This window comes from Acomys minous (assembly GCF_964271855.1).
Source record: "Acomys minous genome assembly, chromosome: 14".
Taxonomy (NCBI): domain Eukaryota; kingdom Metazoa; phylum Chordata; class Mammalia; order Rodentia; family Muridae; genus Acomys; species Acomys minous.
This window is the reverse complement of record NC_140496.1, coordinates 57,240,187-57,261,711: the sequence shown is the minus strand read 5'-3', so window position 1 is coordinate 57,261,711 and position 21,525 is coordinate 57,240,187. Positions and strand designations below refer to the sequence as shown.

General features: G+C 42.9%; 1 protein-coding gene across 1 annotated transcript in view; it reads right to left on the bottom strand.

The window, feature by feature from the left end:
• SPAG17 (sperm associated antigen 17) overlaps nucleotides 1-21,525 on the bottom strand; it is a 209,574-nt gene that overhangs the window by 108,532 nt on the left and 79,517 nt on the right. Inside the window, exons 6-13 of the mRNA XM_084757928.1 lie at nucleotides 20,575-20,769; nucleotides 13,152-13,333; nucleotides 7,830-7,991; nucleotides 4,569-4,623; nucleotides 4,254-4,366; nucleotides 1,700-1,837; nucleotides 1,493-1,606; nucleotides 522-672 (exon numbers count right to left, since the gene is read on the bottom strand). Of these exons, the coding sequence (XP_084614054.1) occupies nucleotides 522-672; nucleotides 1,493-1,606; nucleotides 1,700-1,837; nucleotides 4,254-4,366; nucleotides 4,569-4,623; nucleotides 7,830-7,991; nucleotides 13,152-13,333; nucleotides 20,575-20,769 (1,110 nt within the window). The remainder of the gene's footprint in view (nucleotides 1-521; nucleotides 673-1,492; nucleotides 1,607-1,699; nucleotides 1,838-4,253; nucleotides 4,367-4,568; nucleotides 4,624-7,829; nucleotides 7,992-13,151; nucleotides 13,334-20,574; nucleotides 20,770-21,525) is intronic.

Here is a 21,525-nt window from a genome sequence, read left to right as displayed (position 1 = left end):
GGGTTCCGGCTACTGCTCCAGGTCCCGGCAGCTGTGGTTGCAGTCAACTTTGTTGGATTGCTGGTTTTCTGTTTAACCAGGTCTGCTGAAATCCTGCCTACTACAGCAGTGAGATCGCTCCAAGGAACTAAGTCTAAAAAGGTCTACGTCTCCTGTTCCCATTAACCTCTTTTTTCTCCTATCTAGGGTAGGTGGGTTGGAAGGGAGATAAAAGCATTAAATACCCTCAAGTAAAGTAGGTTTGGAAAAGGTCAAAACCTACAGTGGGAGCTGTGGGACACGGGCTCAGGGGATTAAGGAAACACAGTGCAAAGGAAACCCAGTACATCAAATTGTAGAGTGCTACACAGAGCTTCCACTTAGCTAGCCATGTTGTTCAAAGCAGGAGAGTTGTAACTTGTCAAACCTCAGCCTCTGGAAGGCCTTTGAGGGATCAAATGCTTGTTGGGAATAAGGCTTCAATTTAAAGGGGACATGTGACTATTAATTAGATCGAGCATAAGACAAAGCAACGTACTCACCGTTAGTACAGAAATGCATAAGTTCATGGATGGTGGCGAGCCGCTTGGTGCTGTTCCATGGAGGGGGGAGGGGGAACTGGAGGAATTCCCACAGAGGCAGCTTGGACTGCATCTCCTGCTCAACCTGAACCGGGTCAAAATTCTTTTGGTCCTTACAAAAAAAAAGAAGAGTGAGCAACATGACAGAAGACATTAATGGGAGCTCTCACGTGCGTTTTATGCAGACGGAGAAGGCTAAATATCATATCTCACTCCCGCTATCTGGAAACGGGACATCAAGAGTACTTGAGGGTGACAGATTCAGTATTGTAGAGAAGATCAAAACAGTTAGGTCTCTATTTCCCAGAAGTTCCTGGGACACAGACACAACTGAGCCTTCATTCCAGGTAACAAGCTGCCTAACTTTTGGATTCTTTTACCCCTTCGGAGGTCCTTCCTTCCCTGGCCTCCCCTAGTATTCCGGAGAAGCAGATATTGAAAGCACATGCCCATAATTTTTTTCAAAATTCACCTTTATGTACGTATATGTATGTGAGTGTATGTATGTATATATGTGTGTTTTTGTGTATGTGTGGGTGCCTTTGGAAGCCAGGAGAGACTACCCGGAGCTAGAGTTATACTCAGTTCTGAGTTGCCTGCCATGGGTTTTATGGACTTATCCTTTAGGCCAGCAGCAAGTGTGCTTAGCCACTCAACTACATCCCCAGCCCCTCCCCACAAACCTTTAATGTAAATTTATTGGTGGTGACAGTCAAGTCAGTGGTTAACTTGATCTCTGGGATTAGGCGAGTAGTCTTTGCTGACGTACTTCTCCCCGTCCCCTCCTTTTTCCCTGAGCCCCCGTGTGTCAGCCGGTACCTATCCTATACAGGACATTTCACTGCCATCCGTTGATAATATTCCTCGAAATTAACACATGACAGACACACCTCCTCGCACCAGCTGTGGGAGGGGCGTGGCCTAGTTATTACCTTCAGAGCGTACTTCTTGTGGGCATGTGCGTCATGGTAGTTCAGGAGGAGAGGGCCTTTGGGTGCTGCTTTGCTTTCGCTTTCTCCTTCAGTTAAGAATATCTCGTGGAGATTCTATTTAAATGAAAACAATGTCAAATTGATGAGATAATGGATACTTTTTCCTTTTCGAAGTGCAAAACCTCTTTGGCTCACTCCTGTTCTGACCTTCTTTTCTTTCTCAGAGAGGCAGAGTGAAGGCAGGATGGACACAATGTGAGCTGCAATCCTGTAGTCTAACCCATCTGCTCTGGAGCGCGGCTCCACCATGCTCGGTGGGATGAGGTCTTCTTCGGTTGCCACGACCTGTTGAGGAAAAACGGTTGCGAGGAAGTGGGGTAATACTCAGCTCTTGGCTGATGATCATGCACCTCCATTGCTCTTAGTAAGGAGGAGGCAGCTCCCTTGAAACATTGGTGGTAACATTGGTGGTACTGGCACCAAAAGTGTCAGTGACATCAAAAATAAAGAAATGGTTTGTGACCCATGCGTTAGATATAATTTTATACCCATATTAAAGTAGATGACATGAGCTAGAAATAATAGTAAAGTTATAATTCTCATTTTTAAAAAGCATTATTTTTCCCCATAAGGCCCTGAATCTAGTGCTCAGAAAGCTTTGGATTCAATATACATTTTAGCAGTGCAGTTACCAGCTTCCGGGTACTGACTCCCCTGAGCCTCACTGTCATTGCCTGGCATGTACAGCATTTTCCACCTGATAAGGATAAAACAAAACTGAGTAATGCCCATGGCTAAACCAGCTCTATATATTTTGAACTGAGGAATAGAGGCTTCAGGACAAGTCCTCATTTCTTTCTTCAAATATAGAAAAATATAGAATTATGAGATCAGTAATAGATAATAGTTACCTTAATGAGGGCAAAGCGGGGTCTACAAAGATAAAACGCCTAGTTCACCTTTGCTTGGGTAGCAAGTAAAAGATGCTGAAATGTAATCAGACACTTAATATGAACACCCAATAAACAGCCTTCCCTTTTGCCTTTAAATATTGCATTGCTGTTATGGTTTCATATTCTTCTAAAAGGTTAATCAGCTTTAGCATTGTCACATTTTGGACCGAGTATTTGGAATTTTGGGGGGCAGGGGCTCTGTCTTGCACACTAGAGTATTTAGTGGCATCCTTAGCCTCTATGTGATGCAAATGGCACCCTCCCCATTGCGTGAAAACACTTTTCCTCCACTCACTGCAAAATAACTCCCTGTCGAGAATCACTGCTCTGGGAGAAAAGAGACCCATTTTCCTTACCTTTGATGAACACCCAGACTTTGAAAACCCTCACTACTCTTGCTACTTCATATCTTCCAATTGTCTTATGGATACACCGGCATCCTGAAGGAACAGTCAAAACTGCACCGTCTCTGAAAAGCCGACCTCTAACATCTGGTCCCGCAAAACGGCATCCCATTCCTTCAATACCTTCGTTCTCTCACCCCTTGCCAGGTCTTTGTTGATCCCACACGTATCTACGGGGAGTCTGTCAGACGACGGGCCAGGTGGCTCGGCCATCCTTCTGCCCACACATATCTATAGGGAGTCTGTCAGATGATGGGACAGGGGGCTCAGCCATCCTTCTGGGTAGATGGAACTTAGAGGTGGTTGTGGAATAGCCACGGTTTTGAGTTGGTTTTAATGAATCAGGGAGTCTTTGGTAAATAGAGTCACAAGACTGAAAGACTTAGAGGCTTTAGAGACTTGAGCTTGTTCAAATGCTTTGATATAATTAAACCACTCATCTACTAAAATCTTCTGAGGTAAAGGAAACTGTTAGAGTAACTGCCTGGAAAATGAAGGGAGTCTGTACACGTAATAAAACACTCCCGCATCGGGTGGCTCTCAAGTTCCTGTAACTGCAGTCCCAAGAAACATAGCTGCCTCTTCTGGCCTCTGCTGGTCCCTCCCTGCACATGCATGATGTATATCCATACATAAAGGCATCCACACAAACAAACCAAAAAAATATTTAAAGATTAAAGGCCATTAACCAACTGATCCCTTGTCCAGGTTCTTTTCTTCTTTCATTAAAATAACACTACTGTCCTAGTTTGTTATCCATTGATGTACTAAAACACTGACCAAAAGCCACTTGGAGAATGATAGTGTTCCTTTGGCTTTGAGGTTATGGTCCATCATGGAGGGAAACCAAGGCAGGACTCATGACAGGAACCTGAAAGCAGGAACTGAAGTAGAGACCTGAAGCTGACTGGCTTCCATGGCTTACTCAGGACCACCTACCCAGGGATGACACTGCCCACAGTGCACTGGGTCCTTCCACATCAATCATTAATCAAGAAAATGCTCTACCTACATGCCCATGGCCAATCTGATAGAGGTAACTTCTTAGCACGGCCAATCTGATGGAGGCAACTTCTTAGTTCGGTGTCCCTCTTCCCAGGCGACACTAGTTTGTGCCGAGCTGACAACAACTAATTAGCACATACACCTAAGGACAGTTTTACATATGTATTCTACCCTAACTTTGGGGAATATTAGATGAGTGATTCTGGAACACAGCAGGAGAAAGAAGATGAAGTGGATGACAAAAGCAAACGTTAGTTTTCTATGAACTGCTCTGACAATAAACAGGCTGCATCCTATGTAGCCTGAGTATCAGTACAAAAATCACACTGAAGTTTGGAAGTGAAGACAGATGATGTAGTCAAGGTTGTTGCCTAGGGAGAAGCCTGGACATCTACTCACCTGTTCCAGCATACAGTGCAGGATCAGGGGCACAGAAATAAATTCCTCTGGGATTGGGTTCAGCAGGTCATTGTAGTATCTCATGTCTACTTCAGTTGTGATGATAAAAGCCACTGTAAAGTGCAGAAAATGGCATTGCCTAGTTAAGATGTACTTGTGTATCTTCCTGAAATTATGTGCCTATGTGAAAACTGTGAGGCTCTAGTTAAGGTAGAGAGTATAGGTGGAGGGGATGCTGACACTGGTGTGGGAGGGAGGGCAGGCAGTGCATAAGCCTTAAGGGGGTGACATTTCAGCAGCTGACTTCACATGTACCTGGTGGAGCTTGTGGCTCTTCATACTGTGCTTTCTTCTTCCCAGGGAGTGGAGGCTGAGAGAAACAAAAAACAAACAAACAAACAAAACAAAACAAAACAAAAAAAAGAAAAGTGTTTTCATCAAACATCACAGATCCACCATCAGAATCCTAAGATATGAAGATGTGAAAAAGCTAATGGGACACGGAAAATCCCCCTGGTCTTGGTTTGAGTCATGATACTTTTTTTTTTAAACATCCATATCTTGGTGTATCTTGTCCCTTCTTTTTCAGGATATTATTGTGCACTCTTATCAATATTATTAGACCTACCATGTTGGGTGCTACTTGTTGTTTATTTAACCAGTAGTGGCCTAATAATGTTTATTATCAGGTCTATAATTATTATTATTATGTCAGTATAACATGCTAGCAATCAATCAAGACACAGACACCTGTTATATTTTCAAATAGCCTTAGTTAACCTGGGGCAGGGCAGACATTAATCCTCTAAACTATTTCCCATAGTGGGGACAGGTATGGGATATCTGCCCCAATCCCATGCCATCTGCTTCTAATAATTTCTGTGAAGCTGCCTCCCATCCATAATCCCATATACTTGCTAATGTTCTTCATCTGGGCTAAATGTCCATCCATGCTGGCCATGTGCTTTTCTTCCATCTAACCCATGGCAGCCTTCTTCTCCTCTCCTCAGGTCTCTCTTCCTCTTCCCAAGATTCTTTCTGTCCCTCTAAGCCCCGGAACCTTAGTCACACCTATCTCATGTGCCCTGCCCAGGTGTGAAGGCTTCTTATTAATTAGCATCAAAACACACCAGATCAATCCCAACAATTCCCCTTTTCTGTCTAAATAAAAAGGTCATTCTTTGTATATTAAAAAAATGGCTTTTTTATTTAGATAAAAAAGGGGAATTGTTAGAGGATAGTTTGATGCATTTTGAAGCTAATTACTGCTTTCTGTCTCTGTGACCCACCTTTTGACCAATAAAAGGCCATCACCTGGCCAGGACACATGAGATAGGAATGGCTAAGGTTCCCAGGCTTGGGAGACAGTGAGAATCTTGGGAAAAAGAGACCAGAGGAGAAGAGAGGGGAGGAAGTTGTGCCATCATGGTTTAGGTGTAAGAGAAGCACATGGCTGGCGTGGATGGGGATATGGCCCAGATGATGATAATTAGCAAGTATTCGGGATTATGGAAGCAGATGGCATGGGACTGGGTATCCCATACCTGCCCCACAATGGGAAGTAGTTTAGGGGATTAACATCTGCCCTACCCCAGGTTAACTTAGGCTATTTAAAAATATAGCAGGTGTCTGTGTCTTGATTGATTGCTAGCAGGCTAGAAAATACTGTCGTACTAATCATTATAAGCATGATAATAAACATGATTAGCCAATATTGGTAATTAAACAACAACACTTTCCCAGCAGATTTTTATGCCAGGGGATTCCTGCTCAGCTTTCCTCCCCTCTCTAACCCTGGTGGGTCCCCTCTCTCATGCCTTCTGTTCTACAAACTCTAACCCTAACCCAGGTGCTGTCTCAGGCAGGATTTCTGTTGCTGTGATAAAGCACCATGGTCAAAAGCAGCTTGGGGAGGAAAGGGTTAATTTCATCCTACACTCTCAGATCACACTTCATCACAGGGAGAAGCCAGGGCAGGAACTGACCAGCAGAGGCCCTGGAGGAGCACTACTTACTAACTTTATTACTGGCCTAGGAAGGGCAGTGCCCACAGGGCACTGGACCCTTGAGCATCAGTCATTAATCAAGAAAATGCCCTGCAGACTTGTCTATATGCCAATTTAAAAGATGCATTTTCTCATTGAAATTCCCCCTTCCCAGATGGCCATGGCTTGTGCCAGATTGATAAAAAAAATCTCACTGGGGCATTTGTTCCTCCGTCATCTTGACACAGGAATATAACACTATTAAGTTTGTTTTTTAACTCCAAGATCTCACATTGGCATCAATGTCACCACCCATACATTCAAACTTTTAAAAGTTCCACAGTCTTTAAAAAAAAATCTCAAGACTTTGAAAGTTTTGTCTCTTCAAAAGCCTAGTGTCTCTCGACTGTAGGTTTCTGTACTGTCAAGAGCAAGTTAAATATTTTCTTGTTCCTAAAGGGAAAAACCAAGGCACGGTCCCAACTGAGTCAAAGCAAAACCAGACTTTATCAGTGTGAATAGTTCAATGCTTGATGTTTGGGGTCACTAGCCGTCCTCTGGGCTCCAGAGGCCAGTCAGCAGCGTTCCTCCATGGCTTCTGTTTCATTTCCTGCCTTGAGCTCCTGACCAACTTCCCCCAGTGATGGAGTGTGACCTGAGACTTCAGATAGGAAACAAAGCCTTCCTCTGTAAGCTACTTTTGGTCACAATGGTGTGTGACACCAATAGAAACCCTAATTATGGAAGGTACCATTTGGATTACATCCACCGCTCTCATCCTTTGCATACCATGCCAAAATTGCTGACGTCACACTCCCCTTTGGAAACCCACTTCAGGAAAGGGGGCAGGAAACACGTCCTGCTGTGTAGCCGGCATCTTGCTGAGCACTCACTCACTCTACAAACACTGGAATTGTTTTGTCACTATTCCCTTGGTTTTACATGCGAGTTCACTGTACCCTGAGCTGAGAGGTGGTTGGTTGTTTTTGCGTTCTCCCAAGTGAGAAGTTCTAGGGCTTCTACTACTGTGATGGAACAGCACAAGAAAAGCAGGAGGAGGAAAGGGCAGCCTAGTGTTGCTGCCCATCACTGAAGGAAGTCAGGACAGGAACCCAAACAGAACAGGAACCTGGAGGCAGGAGCTGATGCAGAGGCCATGGATGGGAGCTGCTTTCTGGCCTGCTCCCCCATGGCTTCACCAGCCTGTTTTCTTATAGAGCCCAGGACCACCGGCCCAGGGATGGCACCGCCCTCAATGGGCTGAGCCCTTCCCTGTTAGTCACTAATTTAAAAAAATGCCCTACAGCTAGATCGTTGGGAGGCATTTTCTCAGTTGAGGCTCCCTCCTTTCAGACGACTCTAGCTTGTGTGGAGTTGACATAAAACTAGTCAGTATAAAGAGCTTCACGAAGAGCTCAACACGGGGCTCTTAATGCCCTTGCTGGGGGATGTTTCCTTGTTTCAACCCTCACACCTCAACACAGCAGTACACCAACACGGGTCTTTTAACTTCTTCATATACTCCATAAAGATGAACACGGAGCCGCTCCCGGCACCCCCGAGCTTACTACTTACTAGAACCCATGCCTACCTCCGGGGTGTGTATTGCTTCTAGCATGGTTTTCTCACTAACCACTTGTGGGACATTGATGAGCTGCATGCTTTCCAAATAGTGCTGATGCTGCCTCTTCCAATCCAGGCTGTCGTACATCAAACAGGCAACGTTTTCAAAGATCTCAGTGCCCAACTCAAGCTGCAAGTGAGAGAGCCAGTGACAACTCAGCATTGCTTTCAGACTGTGAGAGAAGATAGAATCGTGTAACTTTCCAGAAAAACCTAGTTCCTTTTTTTTTTTTTTAAACAGGAAATCTATTGCCCAAATCTCAAAACACTGACTTCTAGCACTGGTGACAGAGTAGTTATGCATGGATTCCTCACGCCCTTCATGTTTGCCACAGAGGTTCCCGCGCTGCCCAGCACCGTTAGGAGGCTGGTTAATATTTCGGCTCACTGAAAAGCAACCTCGTTATTAGTTTCTATAGTGCATTTCATCGGCTCGATGCTTCAAATCTGTAGGAACCAGGCCCGACTGGGCTGCCTGCCTGTCTTGCTGTTTCATGTCCTGTTTCTAGCAGCTTCCATGTCTGTGCTTATCTTGGTTAGCTAGTCATGTTTACTGCTCTGAGAACGTGCCCCTCCCTTCCTCGAGACTTTTCCTCCTGTATGCAATCACCTCTTGAGGGATTTCACCTGGGAGGAGGATTCCTATTTTGCTCCCTATAAGAAGGCTCTTTGGAACTCTGGGTAAAAAAGAATAATAAACCGCTGCCGCGGTTGCTGCTGCAGCTGCTGCTCAGCACGAAGAACCCGCTGTGTTATTGTGTGTGTGTGTGCATGAGTTAAATCCGCAGTCCCTCGCCCTCAACTCGGTACCACGGTGGCGCAGGCGCCACACAAATCCTAAAACCTGGTAGATGGTTTTGATGCCTTTAGCTGAAGACAAGCAGATGAGTAGTTGATGATTGCTTGCCTTTCCAGGCAAGAACTGAAAGGAGCACAGTGGACTCCCTCGCTCGGCTTTGTGTACCATCTCAGTGCGAGGCAGTGTACGTGTGCTCAAGATGGCTCTCTTTCCTCCCTTCTTTCTTTTGCTAAGCTGGCTTCCACCTGTGGTACTGTTAGCAAGAAAGCTTGAAGAAATGCAAATCACTGCTCCTCCCGTATTCGAAGTTTTTTTATGAGCTAGCGAGCCAATTACAGATCTGGTATGGTTATTACTTAAGCTTTCATTTCCAGGAGTACGGAGATTCTAGGATGGCTGCGTGTGTGGAAGCAGAGAAGCATTATTACGTAGCTCCATCCTACACCTGAGTTGAGGAGGTGTGGTAGAATGGAAAGCCTCTGTGGGGCCAGTGACTCATAGGCTGTCAGATGTCCCGGGAAACGGGTGGCGTTGTCGTCAAGGCACACCTGACTGTTGGCTTCACACACTCACATTAGGACTGAGCAGTTTTCAGTTAAACACCAACCAGGTATCCTGTGCCTGTCCATATGTTGGCACAGAAAGACAATTTTCATCTTTATTCCTAAAGGAAATACAGTAAAGTTTCTGCCCAATGATCCATTAGCCCAACCTACGCAATTCATTTTAAAATTCATCTGTAAATGATATTCCGAATGCTGGCAAATTATTTCAGCACCCAGGGTTTATCTTGAGATGTTTCTGATGTTTTACGTGAGCTCTTAGCCCATTTTGACTGGTAGTTACTTGATAGAAAGATTTCATTACCTTAATTCAGCACAGGTACGGGCTGCTTGTTTGAGCCAAAGGATGCAAATGCTTTCCTCCACGCAAGAAGAGAAAGACTCACCCACTCATTGCTGCCTCTCCCCCAAAGCAGATATGAGGTTTGTACCAACTCACAGATAAGAATGCACCACCATGGGCCTGGCCTGCTTCTACATGAAGGAACCTTATCACTTTTATGCTCATTAAGTGATCCTGAGCTTAAAATGGACTTTGACCTTCAATATCAAACCCAAATGGCCCTTTCTCCTGGAACTTAAGTTTTATTGCTGAGTTGTTGTTGAGGTAGACTTTCCCCATTATTTTCAGTGACAGATCTTTCACTGATAGGCACATGCCTAAGCTGTGCTTACTGTAGTTGGGTACCAACCAAAGCCCTGACATGGAGAAGATGCCCAACAATGACCTACAAATGGACTGATAGAAGATTAGGGGAACCAGGTGGGAAACACAGCCTATGGTTCTCTGTAAGAGCAGAATGTTTTCCAGGCCCAGTTACACACACTGAACATTAATCTAGTTCTGATTTCAGGGATGTTCTACTGTAACTAGCATTTCAAGTAATATTTTTTCATCATAAAGCAGTGTGGTGCTAAATTATCATGTAAATTCTACTCTATATTTGCTAAAATATTAAATATATATGCTGCCCCTTTCTTTAAAGTGGAGTGGACTTGCCACTCAGCTGGCATCTTTCCATGCCATGCTTGGAAGTATTACAAAGCTCTCCTCATGCAATATAAAGAGCTGCCGAATGCACCTACGTGTCAGAGGCGCTTGGCAGCAGCCGTGTTGGAGAAAGTGGGGAGAAGAAAACATCAGCAGTGTTTGCACCTCAGGCCACCACACAGAGTTCCATCCCAAGTTGATCCTGGTTTAAAGACATTTCTACAAAAACTTTTCCTGTCCCTCTGCTGCTCATGGACATGTAGCTTTTAAGTCGACACGCTTCTGTCACTACCACAGTGAGTCCCGCAGACCCAAGTAGTAATACTCTCAATCCAGTGGCTTTACCCACCCCCAAATACGTGTTACCCAAAATTCTTCCTAACTCTTAGCAAACAGGAATAAAACATATAAGCCTTGCTATATTTTGTCAACATAATAAATAACAGAAATAAGTAAAATGGGATGATCTCTGTGTTCTAATGCACAGATGCTGTGGACAAGGGCATAGGAAGCAGGATGCTGCTAGTGATGCTGGATCTTCTGAAGTTGTGATCATAGCCTAGTGCTCACCTTTACATCTAGATTAAGCACTGGCATGTCCTCTATTTGGGGCATAGGACTTCTCATCTTCTACCAGAATGTTCCTGGAGGCTAAAGAAGACCCATGGGACAGCACACGCACTTGTGAAGGAGCAAAGGTACTAGGTCCAAATGATAGGGAAAATGTTACTGTAAGTTGTAAATGTGTGCATATGTGCACAAGGGGGAAAAGTCCACCTACCAGAAAAATAGAGTCGGCTTTGATGACGGGATTTGGAATTCCAGGGAGAATGATTTTCCCCAGGTCTTATCTTGACAAAATAAGATGGAAGCACTCCATCATTGGAAATAGCAGTTTCTCTGTGATGACTCAATTTAAAAAGCACCAGTAAAAGGTAGATGGAAACAGATTCTTTTCTGAGTCAGGTGTAGGAGAAAGGCAAAGCAGGAAGTCCGAGGATATCAACAGTCAGAGGCAGGAGAAGCAGAGGAAGATAAGAGCAAGCGGTTTTGCTTACACTCGTTCTTCCTGCAGCCAACCTGCATTCAGCGTCCTTGGCACACACAGCACAAGGCTGATACTCCTTCTTGCTGTCGGTAAGTGACTCAATGTTTAGTGCTTGATAAGTGACTCAGTTGGTTTTTTTTTTTTATTAATTTATTCTTGTTACATCTCAATGGTTATCCCTTCCCTTGTATCCTCCCATTTTTTCCTCCCTCCCATTTTCCCCTTACTCCTCTCCCCTATGACTGTTCCTGAGGGGGATTACCTCCCCCTGTATATGCTCATAGGGTATCAAGTCTCTTCTTGGTAGCCTGCTATCCTTCCTCTAAGTGCCACCAGGTCTCCCCCTCCAGGGGACATGGTCAAAGGTGAGGCACTCAGCGTTTAATGCCTCAGGCGGAAAGCTTTTTTACAATGGCATTTATTCAAGTCTCTGCTATCTTTAATGGTTCAACTGCACCCTCTCTTCTTCCTTTTTATTTTAATTACAATTTTCTTCCCTTTCCTCCATTCGAATCCTCTCATAAACCCCTCTTCACTCCTCTTCAAATTCATGACCTCTTTTCTTATCGATTAACCATCGATTGTAAACTCATATGTTATTTGTTCATACATATAGAGTATATAGTATATATTTTCTAAACATATCCTGTTTGGTCCATGTAATATTGTTTTTATGGATGTTTTCAGGGATGATCATTTGGCATTGGGCACCCATTGTGCTCCTCCCTGGGGAGGCCCACTTCTCCCAGTGACATCTTTCCTCTGGGGCCTATAGTGCGTTGTGTAGGACTCAATCCTCGTTGGCTTTTCCTTGTTCAGTTTGGTGTGCTCCTTAGTGTCAGCCTTGCTTAGCTCATATGTGAGCAGTCACGTTGGTGAGATTTCATATGTGTAGCTTCTGATGTTACTAGGAGTCATAATTTCACAGTGAACTCCCTGATTCTCTGGCTGTTACAACCTTCTCTACCTCTTTTCTGTGGTGTCCCCTGATCCTAGGGTGCAGGAGTGCTTTTACCTGTTGTGACTGGGCTCCACAACTCTGCATTTTGGACATGGTTTTGGTAGTAGCCTCAGTCTCTTTTTAATGCTTTCTCTTCTTTTGCTGAGTGCTACCCATCTCAAGGCAATGGGATGAGGGCTTCACTGTATGACTATCCTTTGGCTCAGAATCAGCTCCTTTTGTCCTTTCAGTCAGCTTTTTTTTGGTCCCCTTTCCTTTCCTTTCCTTTCTTTTCCTTCCCCTCCCTTCCCTTTCTTTTTCTTCCCTTCCCTTCCCTTTCCCTTTTCTCTCTTTTCCTCTTCTTTCTTTTTTTCCTTTATTCCTTTCTCATCCTTCTTTCCCTTTTCTCCTTTTATTTTTACTTCTTTTTCTTCCCTCCATTTTCCTCTCCTCCCCTCTGCTCCTCTCTTTAGTTGTATGTAGTCTCCTTACAAGTACACCCTCCTCATCCAGCTTTGCCTAGCTCCTTTCAGAAGAACCTTCCATGGCTGTAGTCTACCCATAGGCTCTGCTGTCAGTTCAGCTCCCTTGGTGCTGAAGTGTTACACTTTGCAAGGGGTTAACAAGTGATACAACAAAACATAAACTTTGCCATCGTCACAGTGATACATATCACATTTTAATTATTACTAAGACCATTACTGAAGCACAAACCAGAGCCACCTGTCATTTAGTAAAAGAATCCCCATCTGCCACATCTTGTTACCATCAGTCCATAGACTAAAAGCTACAGAATCAGGCTATATCCAAGAGTGGCCCTTTGTCACCACCATTGTCCCAAGGATGAGAGAGCTCAACAGAACCCATTGTTACCAGCGACTACTAAACAGCTGTGGAATAGGCGGCTGTGAGCGGACCACCACACACTCACGCTGACCGCTGTACTCACCATCATTTCACTGTCTGACCAGTCAGAAGGAAAATATGATGCTTTGACCATGTACTGGAGTCGGGCAATATCGAAGAGGTTTGTTTCAGGTTTCTCATTATTCAGGATTGGTTCCAAGTACCTCCAGAAAATATCAAGTTCCTTAGCGGCATTTTGCCTCTTCAGTTTTTCAGCCTCTATATCTAATAATAGCAAAATGTTTTACTATAAGATGAAGGTATTGGACTTCTCCTCATTTTGTCTTGATGTGGTGAGTCATGCGCATGATGAGATGTCTGGAAGGCATTAGCAAAGTGCAAATGCAGAAACATAACTTTCAGGAGTTTTTGAAGTTGGAAGACACAACTATAAAAATCAAAAGATGGTGCTCCATGAGCTCATCACCGTCTATCTCACAGTGGAGGTCCAGAGAGATTGTGATAAGGTCAGACATTTGGGGAATTGAGAAACTATTGCCTTGATATTACATCTACATGGAGCCAGTATTCCCACCAAACCATGTTTTCTCTGCGTTAGTACTTGCTCCATAAACATTAAAAAAAAACCCTGAAGTAGATCCACTTCTCACAGACATACAGCTAGATGGGGTGAGAGTGGTTTGTGCTCTGGTTAGCTTTTTGCCATGTTATAGGAGCTACCTCCTTTCTGGAGATTTGCCCCTCTGACTGTCACATGATCATGAATTACCAAAAAGTTAGACTTGAAAACTTTCCTGAAGTGTTTTCTGTATGTATAATTGAAGATTTAAACTACTACTATGACCTCATCATTTTATGGTAAAGACTAATATTATCTTATTGTTTATTTTTTGACACAGAGTTTCACTCTAGCCTAGGCTGCCCTGGAACTTATTATGGAGCTGAAAACAGCCTCAAAGTAATGGACAATCCTCCTGTCTCAACCTCCCAAGTTCTGAGATTAGATTATGATCCTTGTATCCTAGAGTATATTTATGTATTTATAAGTACATGATTATATAGTCCCATATAGAGATTATGTTTGGTACTTATATAGCATTTTATCACTAGCTTCAGAAATAAATTATTTAATGTTTTTATCTTTTGAAACAGTCAGTGGTCTGGCTGTTTCTGACTTGATAGATGCCTCTACACTAAAAGTACTTTTAGGTAAAATGCAAATAGTAAGACATACTTCCTGAGTAGCCACACAGGACCAGGGCTCGATACGTGATTGTCATGCTCTTTCCTGTCCTCTAGTGTGATCCCTCTAGATTCACACTCAGCACTGTGTCAGCCGGCTTTCAGGAGCCCTTCCTCTATTCCCTGCGGACTCCACCCTGGGTCCTCCGGTCCCTTCGTCCATGTCTTTCCAGGAGCATTCTCTGCCCTACCTCAGTTGGTTTGCAGGAGCCTCTCCTCCCACTCCATCTCCTTTCTATGGGGACTCTGTCTCTTGGTGCAGACCCAGGTACAGGCATAAGGTTATTGGGTAATTCAAGTGCTGATTTCTGCACTCCTACATCTGGTTGCAACCCTTGTTCTGAGAATCTCCTGTCTCAATCTTGTGTAAACACTGCTGCCCCTGATAAGCCAAGAGAGCAGCTTTCAGCCAACTGCTGATCTGGGGAGAGAGTAGGGCTAGACTTCCTGCCAGCCAGGGGAGGAGGAGTTAGAAGAGGAAGTAGAGAATTCAGCCATGGCGGGGGTGGGGGGGGTGGGGAGTGGGGGCATGGGCAGAGAGAAGAGGTTCAGGAGAGAGGAGCCAGAGCAGGAAAGCAATAAAGTACAAGTATCTCTGTAATATAAACTGGGAGGAAATCAGATGAGCTTAGAGAGTTAAGAATAGAGTAATAACTGTTCAGTTATTGTGCTGTGAAGCTTGTTAAAATAATAGATTCCATTATTTGTGCGACAGCTGGCTTAAGACAGAAACAGAGAAACAAACACAGTTGTATACGAATAACTCTTAACACCCAGGCCCCCCAGTTCTTTTCCTGTACCCCCCATCAGCTATCCACTTAGCATATCTCCATGCATCTTTACCACTCTCTGACTCAGAAGCACTCTCTACGGTGTGCCACCTATGCCCGCCCGCTACCAGCTACCACACTTGTCTTGAAGCCAGAGAGGACAGCAGCAACCAAACAATAGAACGCCCGACCAACAAAGATGAGGCCAGATATAGACGCCAAGATCAGAGTAACTCCAGACGCCTCGATCCCAGCGCAAAACCACAAACACAGCAGCCAAGGCAATGTGCTTCTAGCAGAAGCCGGAAACCCTGTTTCACGAGAAACGCAGCAGGACAAGAACCTGGAAATAACTATTATTAACATGTTTAAGGGTCTTAAAGAGGAAAAATCCCTTAATGAAGTCTGTGAAAATATAAACAGTTGCATGAAATAATGAAAACAATTAAAGACATGAAGATGGACTTAACAAAGAAAAAGAGTCACTGGGGAAAAAAAAACCCCTCAAACTGAAATAAGACTGGAAATGAAAAACTTAGGATGTTGAGAAAACACCTCAGAGGTAACCCTCATTATCAGAATACAAGACATAGGAGAGAAAAATGTTCAACCTATAGGAACCCAGTAACAAAACATCAAAGAAATCTGAGCCACTATGAAAAGAACAAATCTATGAATAATAGGGATAGACAAAGGATTAAAAAAAACCTAGTTAAAAGGCACAGAAAATTTACAAAATTATAAAAGAAATTTTCCCCAGTCTAAAGAAGGAGATGCTTATGGAGGTACTAGAAGCAGATGGAACATGAAGAGGCAAGACCTGAAAAGAAAGTCCCCATGACTTATGCTAATCAAAACCCTAACCACACAGACCAAGGAAAGTGATAAACAAAAGGCCTGCTAGAATAAGCACATGATGTCTCAGTGGAGACTCTGAAAGCCAGAGGGCCTGGAGGTTTGACTATCTCTGATAGGCCCAGACTACTATACCTAGCAAAACCAGCAAACATTCTACAGTAAAGCCAAATTTAAGAAACTTTTGTCTACCAGTGCTACAGAAAGCAATAGAAAAAAATACTTCAGTCTGAAGAGGTTAATCACACTTAAGAAGACACAAGGAATAATCTCACAAGAGTAAATAAGGGGGCACCATAGTAACAAAATAGTAATGCTGCTCATTGGCAAGTCTCATTATTAATGGTTGCAATTTCCCAATAAAAACACACACCAACAGATTGGATTAGAAAATGGAATCTATCCTTCTGCTGCATTTAAGAAACACACTTTGCCATCAAGGACAGACATCACCTGGAGAAAGGATGGGAAAATGTATTCTAAGCAAATGGACTCAAGAAAGCAAGCAGGTATTGCCATTTTAATGCTTGACAAAATAGACTGCAAACCACAACAAAACACAAGAGGTAGAGAAGGATACTGCATACTCATTGAAGGAAACATACACCCAAGAGGATATTGCAATTCTAAACATTTATGCACTAAGCACAAGGGTGTCCAAGTTCATAAAAGGAAAGCTACTATAGCTAAAATAACATATTGAGTCTTGCAGTGTAATAGCGGGTGACTTCAATATCACCCACTCTTATCAATAGACAGGCTGTCCAGACAAAATTAAACAGACAAATGCTAGGGGTAGATAATATCATAAACCAAATGGACCTGGAAGATCTCTACAGAACATTCCACTGAAACACGCAAGATATTCTTTTTTCTTGAAGACAATAGAACTTTCTCCAGAACTGACAACATATTTGGGTACAAGGCAGGTCTAAACAGAGACAAAGAAATTGAATATCCTGCATTCTGTCTGTCCACCATGGACATTAACAACATGAAAACGACAGAAATTTTACAAACTTAAGGAAACTGAACAACTCACTACTGAATGAAAAAAAATGGGTCAGGACAGAAATTTGGAAGGAAATTAAAAGCTTGTTAGAATGAATGAATGAAAATGATTATATAATACACCTAAAACTACGGAATACAATGCTATCGGGCATACTTAAGCCCTGCAAACCAAAACCAAACGGAAAACAAAACAAAAACACCAGAAACAAAAATCCACCTTCAAATGGATCAAGGTTAGCAACATAAGGGCAGACATACCATCTTGTAGAAGAGAAAGTGGGGATAGTCTTTAACTCATTCACACAGGAAAGGTCTTTACAAATAACAGCACACCAATAGCATAGACACCAATTAAAAACAATTAATAAATGGGACCTCATGAAACTGAAAAACTTCTGTGTGGAAAAGGACACCATCATTCAGGAAAAATGACAACCTACAGAATGAGACAAAATCTTTACTAATTATACATTTGATAGAGGGTTAGGATCCAAACCACATAAAGAACTAAAAAAAAAACCCTGAAAGTTAAGAAAAAAATAACAATTAAAAAATGGGCTATAGAATTAAGAAGAAAGCTCTTGGAAGAAAAAAGACAAATGGCTGGGAAATACTGAGAGGAATGTTATACATTGCTATATATTAGGGAAAGACAAATTAAACTACTTTGAGCTTTCATCTTGCACTAACCCGATGGCCAAGATCATAGAAGTAAAGAAATAATAGCACATGCTGGCAAGGATGCAGGGAAAGAAGGACACTTATTATTTTTGGTGGGAGCGAGAATGTGTACAGGTTCTATGGAAGTCAGCATGGCAGTTACTCAGCAAGCTGGGACTAGGTGGACCTCAGGGTCCAGCTACATCACTCATGGGAATAGATCCAAAGGGCTTTGCCTCCCACCGCAGAGATGCCTTGTTCCTTCATTGCTCCTATATTTACAATAGCCAGGAATTGGAAACAGCTTTGATGTCCACTGACAGATGAATGGATAGTGAAAATGTGGTATACTTACAATATAGAATATTATTCTGTTGTTAAGAAATGAAATTATGAAAGCTTCATGTAAATGGATAGAGCTAGAAAACCATCAGCCTTAGTGAGGTAGCTCAGATCCCCAAAGTCAAATATTGTATATTTTCTCTTATATGTGGATCTTAGCTTTTTAGTCTTTGATATGTGAGCTACCACCTGAATACCTGAATAACCACAGATGTTAGGTATTTAGTAAGGGACTAGGGCAGGGCAGGGTCTCTCAAGAAAGAGGAAATAGATGTAAAATGAACAAATGAATAAATTGATGAAGAAAAAGAATATAGTGTAGAGACAGTGGAGAAACTACGAGTATTAAATAGGGAGGGGCTGGGGAGAAGTACAAAAGAAGGAATGCAGGGAAGGGCAGCTAACATTAGAGGCCATTTGAAAATGTATTTGGAAACCTACTTTGGAGGAAATTTCCTAAGATATATGCATACATGATATGAAAAGAATCCAATAGAGTCACTAAATAATGTTGGAGACAATATTGCCACTGGATTGTCTGGGCTACCAGAGGATAAAGGTGATCAGATTCATCCATTACAAATCCTATGACCTACAACAGTGACCTGCCTGCAAAATATACCGGGGCAATAATGGCACAGATGTTATGGCAGTAACCAACCACTGTTTGACTGTATTTAAGGCCTACTCTATGAGATGGAACCAATATATGTCGCTGCTAAAGTGGCCAAGAACCCAAGATAGACATGTCTCATGGGCCTAGGGGAAAACCTAACACTATTATTCTGCTAAAGGAACACAACAATAAAACAAATCCCAATGACATTCTGCTATACACATAGATTAGTGCCTTATGGAGACTTACCACTGAACGATGTGAGAAGAAGGAGAAACTTTGGATCAGTTGGTACTGAGTGAGACATTTTCATCAAAGCTCTCCCCTCAAAGCTCTGGGATCTACGCAGAGGTAATGAATAGCTGCCCCAAGAAAGCAGCATCCTCCAGACGCAAGACGGATGCACATATGAACTTACATAGACTGTGGCAGCATGCCCCATGCCTGCGTAGGTGTAAGCCAGGCAGGGTCCCAGTATTGAGAGGGGGAACTGGACACAGGGCCCCACTTCTGACCAAGAAGTTATCTGTAGTTGACACCAACTGGTAAAAGAAAACTCTGATTTCTCCAGTTGCATTTTACTAGATACATTAACCATAATTCCCCATACTCAGGAGTAGCTGGACAACACAAACTAATTCAATGGTATTTTTTTAGACTTCTTGTCTCATTTTACTTCTGGGGGCATTTTTTGTTTTCTTTGTTTCTTGATTGCATATTTTGATTTCTGATTTTGTGGAAGTGTGTGTGTGTGTGTGTGTGTGTGTGTGTGTGTGTGTGTGTGTGTGATTTTATTTTTTAAAGACAAAGTAAAAGAGCAACAAGTTGAGTAGATGGGGTGGTAGGGAGGTAGGCAGGATCTTTAAGAAATTAAGGGAAGGGAAAACCATACATATTGTATAAAAATATGTTTGCAATTAAAAAAGAAATAATCCCTTAGAGTGTTGGAAACCTATATAAATAAATATACGTAGAGCTCTTAGCATTGATCTTTGCCCCCAAGTTATACACCGAATAAATAGTAGTTATTATCAGAGGTAGAGACTTCTAACTTTGAGGGAAAATAGAAAGAAATGGGTATGTGGCTGTGTAAATTAAAAGTCATGGTGAAAATATTGATAACAACACCAAAACAACACAAGTAGTAAAAATAACTTGGCTCCTGGAATCACAGATTTACATTGATTCTCAATGCTGTTACCTGGAGGTAACATCAGCCTTCTGTTTTGATTTTTTCTGTTTTTTTGTTTTTCTCCCATACAGGTAATCCAGAACAATTCCCTGAGATGAAGACCTTAAGGCCCAAAGTGACCGAACAGTAGTGTGGCTGGTGGTTGCTTCCGTTCATTTCCCAGTTTAAGCTTGGAAGGCATAATGGCTCCTTTGACATTTATTATAATGATTTAGTGGTGCAGGTGGTTAAGAGCCCTTCCAGAAGACCTGAATTCAGTTTCTGGCACCCATGTCAGATGATGGACAAGACACTTGTAACTCCAGCTCCAAAAGATCCAAACACTATTCTGTTTCCCATGAACACACACACACACACACACACACACACACACACACACACACACACACACACACACGGATCCAGCTGTGTGATGGTACCTGGGCTGCTTGGTGACTATGTCATTGGAAAGAAGAGTCTTAACAGATATTCACTCAGCCCAGGCTTTGGCTAAACACTACAGATCACGAGTTCCTGAGCAATGGAGCTGTGCAACCACACTTGGTCTCAGTTAAAAGGCTGAGAAGTAATAGCTGTATAACCAAGTCTTCTGACCTGTAGCCTATGTTTTCTGTGACTACACAGGGTACAATTTTAATTTGCAAAATTTATGGCTCTTGGCTGATACAAGCAGAATAGATAGCAAATCTGTCTTGGAAGGATTTAATAATGTGAGTATTTTTCTGACCATGTTTCAGACAGCTGATTGCCTTTGAGTTTGGAGGACAGGGGGCCAATATTGATGGCCTCTGTGAGCGGTCTGGTGACTGCGTACCTTCTGGCTGGAGGACAGCTTCCTGCTGCTGTCTGACTGATGCCAGGTGTGTCTGCAGAGGCTCATAGTTCTCGGAAGATATTTTAATCACACTGGTTATAGGAATGCCAAGCTCAGTCATAATGGCTAATAGCTGAGGATTGTTGAATCCCGTGACAATAATGTAATATTGGGCGCCATCGTCTGGCTCGTCGTCTGTGGAAAATACCATAAAGAAGGTCAGATGTCATTGTTAGGGAGGACAGTTGTCCCCCAGCAAATCGGCGCTGATGCACACTAAGCATGCATTTGTAATCCCTCTGGCTTGCCAAGACCCAGCCAGTTGGCTGGATTGCAGGCCTGTTGACTGGTTTTCATTATTTCTCTTGCAGTAAAGAGGCTGGGACCATTTTACAAAATATAAAATCATGTTCTGCAAATGAGACATAGGCATACTAGGATGGCCAACATACCCGAAGCCTGCGGCCATGGAAACCGGTGCTTTGGCTATTGTCAGAGTTTAACCTGTAACTGGTTTCCTTTGGTTCTTTTCTCTGCTGAGTAACATCTGGCCTGATTCCCGAGTTACAAGTAGCTGCAGCCTGCTGGCACTTTATAAGTGGAGGTGTTTACAGGATAAGGAAATACCGTGCCGTGCTCTGTAGCACAGAACTGAATGAATTCACATCAGGGCCCTGAGAACTCCATGCATTGATTGCGAGGCAGCTATTTACTGCACTGCATTTTAAAAAATACACTGTGCACACTTTTTTAAAAGACCTGGATCTCTCCTCACTTTTTCCTGGTAATGCTCCTTATGAACATCAAACTACAATCATCTCTTGGACTAGTTTAGGCGTGAGAATCATTGTCCTGATTTAGTGCTGACTGCATGATGCAGAAAAGCCTTGCATTACACAGTGCAGCTCAGCAAGGCCAATGCACAAGCCAACGACAGACTCTTAAGTTTTA